This window comes from Rhipicephalus sanguineus, chromosome 9, assembly GCF_013339695.2.
Source record: "Rhipicephalus sanguineus isolate Rsan-2018 chromosome 9, BIME_Rsan_1.4, whole genome shotgun sequence".
NCBI classification, from domain to species: domain Eukaryota; kingdom Metazoa; phylum Arthropoda; class Arachnida; order Ixodida; family Ixodidae; genus Rhipicephalus; species Rhipicephalus sanguineus.
In genome coordinates this window covers 150,074,587-150,077,571 of record NC_051184.2, presented here as the reverse complement: position 1 = coordinate 150,077,571, position 2,985 = coordinate 150,074,587, and the positions used below count along the sequence as shown (strand labels likewise).

Below are 2,985 nucleotides of genomic sequence, written 5' to 3'. Positions count from 1 at the left end.
GTTTCCCTTCTGTAAATGGTAGTATAAGTGTTCTGTGGCCACACTGCGAGCAGTGTGGACTGAACAGATCGGGGTAAATGTGTCCGTGCACCTTTGGGCACGGGAAGGAGTTCGTTTGGAGGTGACGCCACGCGATCTCTTGTGGTTTCGTAAGTTTGGGATGCGGCGGTGGTTTCGTTCGACGCCCGAGGCGATAGTGCTGGGCTATTTTGTGATAGGAGGTCAGGGGCTCGCCGAGGTACTCGGGGTTCGTGGCGCGGCCCACTACTCGGTTTACGAATTCTCGAGCTTGTCGGTGGGCGGCCTCGTTCCCCGGGTTTCCCGCGTGCGCAGCAACCCAGATGCGAGATATGGGAGGTGGATCCTCGTCTTCGAAGTGGGCGAAGGACTGAAAGAGCCTTAAGGTACCGGGAGCAACGGTACCGCGAGTGAAATGGGAGGTCGCGGTTTTCGAGTCACTGAGAGTCGTGGTGAACCCGGAGGTCACCGCGAGAGCTATGGCCGCTTCCTCGGCTTCGGCGGGGTGGAGGGAACGGACGGAGCCGGCTACTCGTAAGACTGCGTTGGTGTCGAGGGGGGTGCGAGTAGCCATTACGCTGGGTGCGTACGCGCTTGGTTGAGAGGGGTAGCGTGCCGCGTCCACGTAGGCCGCATCGGGCCGCGAGGCGTAGGCTTCGTTTAAGGCTTGGGCTCGTGCTCGACGTCTACCGTCGTGATGTCCAGCAAGCACATTTTTCGGCAGTGGCTTGATGAAAAAACGTCGACGTAAAGGCGGCGGTATTGAGGCCGGGTCTGCGCCCGATGGCGAGGCGGTGAGGCCGATGCGAGCGAATATCTAGCGGCCGGTCTTGCTGCCGCGAAGTCGCTGGATTTGTGCTGTACGGTGTGCTTCGATGAGTTCGTCGACGGTGTTGTGGATGCCAAGGCTGAGGACATTCGACGTAGAAGTCGTACGGGCGAGGCCAAGAGCCGTCTTGTACACTTTGCGGATGAGTCGGTCGACTCTGTCCCTCTCGCATCCCAGTAGGCGAAGGTAGGGTAGCGCGTACGTGAGACGAGAGATGACGAAGGCGTGGATAAGCTGGAGCAGGTCTTTCTCTTTAATTCCTTGCTTTCGAGCCGACACGCGAGCTATGAGGCGGGTCGTTTGAGTAACGGTGACGGTGAGGCGTTCGAGCGCGATGGTGTTGCGTTGATTCGATTGAACGAATAGGCCTAAAATGCGGATGTGGTCAACGTGCGGTACGGCTACACCATTGACATAGACGTGGATGGCCGGTAGGGGAGGAGACTTGCTACGGCGGTCGGGAGGGCGAAGCAGTAAGAGCTCCGACTTGCTCTCCGAGCACGTGAGGCCCGCCTGCGTCGCGTGGCTAACGACGGCGTCGGCCGCACGTTGGAGGGTCTCCTCGATCTGCCCGTCTGAGCCCGTAGTCGTCCACAGCGTGACGTCGTCGGCGTAGATGGTATGGCGGAGACCCGGAATCCGATCGAGTGAAGAAGGGAGCGTGCGCATGGCAAGGTTAAATAGGAATGAAGACAAAACTGCTCCTTGAGGGGCGCCTCTGTCTCCGAGTGTTAATCTGTTTAGAGGTGCAGCCGCCGGCCAACGAAAATTCGATGGTGCGGTTAGAGAGGAAGTCGCATACGTAGTTGTACGTCCGCTCGCTCGGGTCAATGGCGGCAAGGTTGGAGGCGATGGCCGTGTGTCGCACCGAGTCGAAGGCCTTGTGAAGATCAAGACCGAGCACGGCGCGAGTGCCGGCTTTCGGCGGGGTCCGAGGGAGGTCGTGGTGTATCTGCACGAGCGCGTCTTGCGTAGATAGGTGGGCGCGGAAGCCGAGTATCGTGGGAGGGAAGAGGTCGTTTTCTTCAGCGTAGGCCTGTAATCGGGCTAGGACAACGTGTTCCGTCAGCTTGCCAAGACAAGAGGTGAGCGATATGGGGCGCAAGTTGGTGATGTCTATCTTCTTGCCTGGCATGGGGATAAATACGAGCTTCGCGTGCCTACACTCTTGCGGTATGTAGTCCGAGCGCCTGCACTCGTTCGCGTACTGCGTGAGCGCAGCCACCGATTTGGCGTCGAGGTTTCGAAGGGACTTGTTGCTTACGCCGTCAGGACCGGGCGCCGAGGTTGTGCGTAGCTTCACCATGGCCGCGTAGATTTCGCCCTCCGTGATATCTTCGTCCAGTTGGGGGTTCGGTTTGCCGCTGTACGGGGGCAATTTCTCCGGCGGCGCGTCTGGCGAGGCGAGGCTCACGTAACGAAGAGCTTGCTCGTCGAGCAGCTCGGCGTCCATGCCAGGGTAGCGATGTAGGAGCCGTTGCAGCTGTTTTTGTGCAGACAATTTTGACGAGCAGGGATCGAGCAATTGCCGCCGTTGGTGCCACGTTCTCTTGGAGCTCATCTGCCCATTGAGGCCGTCACACAGCTGGCCCCATTGCTGTCGCGCGAGGGCGAGGCTGTGGTTCTCGATTTCGCGCGCTAGAGTCTCGATACCGCGGCGTAGCTTCTTGTTGTGACGCTGCCGTCGCCACCTGCGCAAGAGGCCAGCGTGTGCATTCCACATGTGGAGGAGGTGAGAGTCGGTTGTGTGCAAGTCGGCGGTGGTTTCCACCTCGCGGGTTGTGGCTTGCACGTGCCCTTGTAATGAGGTGATCCATTCGTTGATGTCGATAATGGTGTCGGAGGCTCTTTCTTCACGCAACTTGCGGAATTTCGGCCACTCGGTAATGCGAGCCGTGGGTTTCGGCTTCTTACTTAGTCGCGTCTCGATTGTGATAGCGAGGATGTTGTGGTCGCTGCCTGCCAAGAGTCCCGTATTGTCCCAAGTAGCGCGCGTCACGTTCTAGCACAGCGTGAGGTCTGGCGAGGTGTCACGGCACACACTGTTGCCTATGCGTGTAGGCGGCTGCTGCGAGTTGTTAAGCACGGTGAGGCGAAGGTCTTGTACTAGCGACCAGAGCTCTCTGCCTTTCGGGTGC

At 59.1% G+C, this 2,985-nt stretch overlaps 1 protein-coding gene across 1 annotated transcript; it reads right to left on the bottom strand.

Moving 5' to 3' along the window:
• Positions 1-835: 835 nt before the first annotated feature.
• LOC119405912 (uncharacterized) lies at positions 836-1,516 on the bottom strand. The gene has a single exon (XM_037672737.1). The coding sequence runs from the start codon at positions 1,514-1,516 to the stop codon at positions 836-838; it is 681 nt and encodes a 226-aa protein (XP_037528665.1).
• Positions 1,517-2,985: the final 1,469 nt, after the last annotated feature.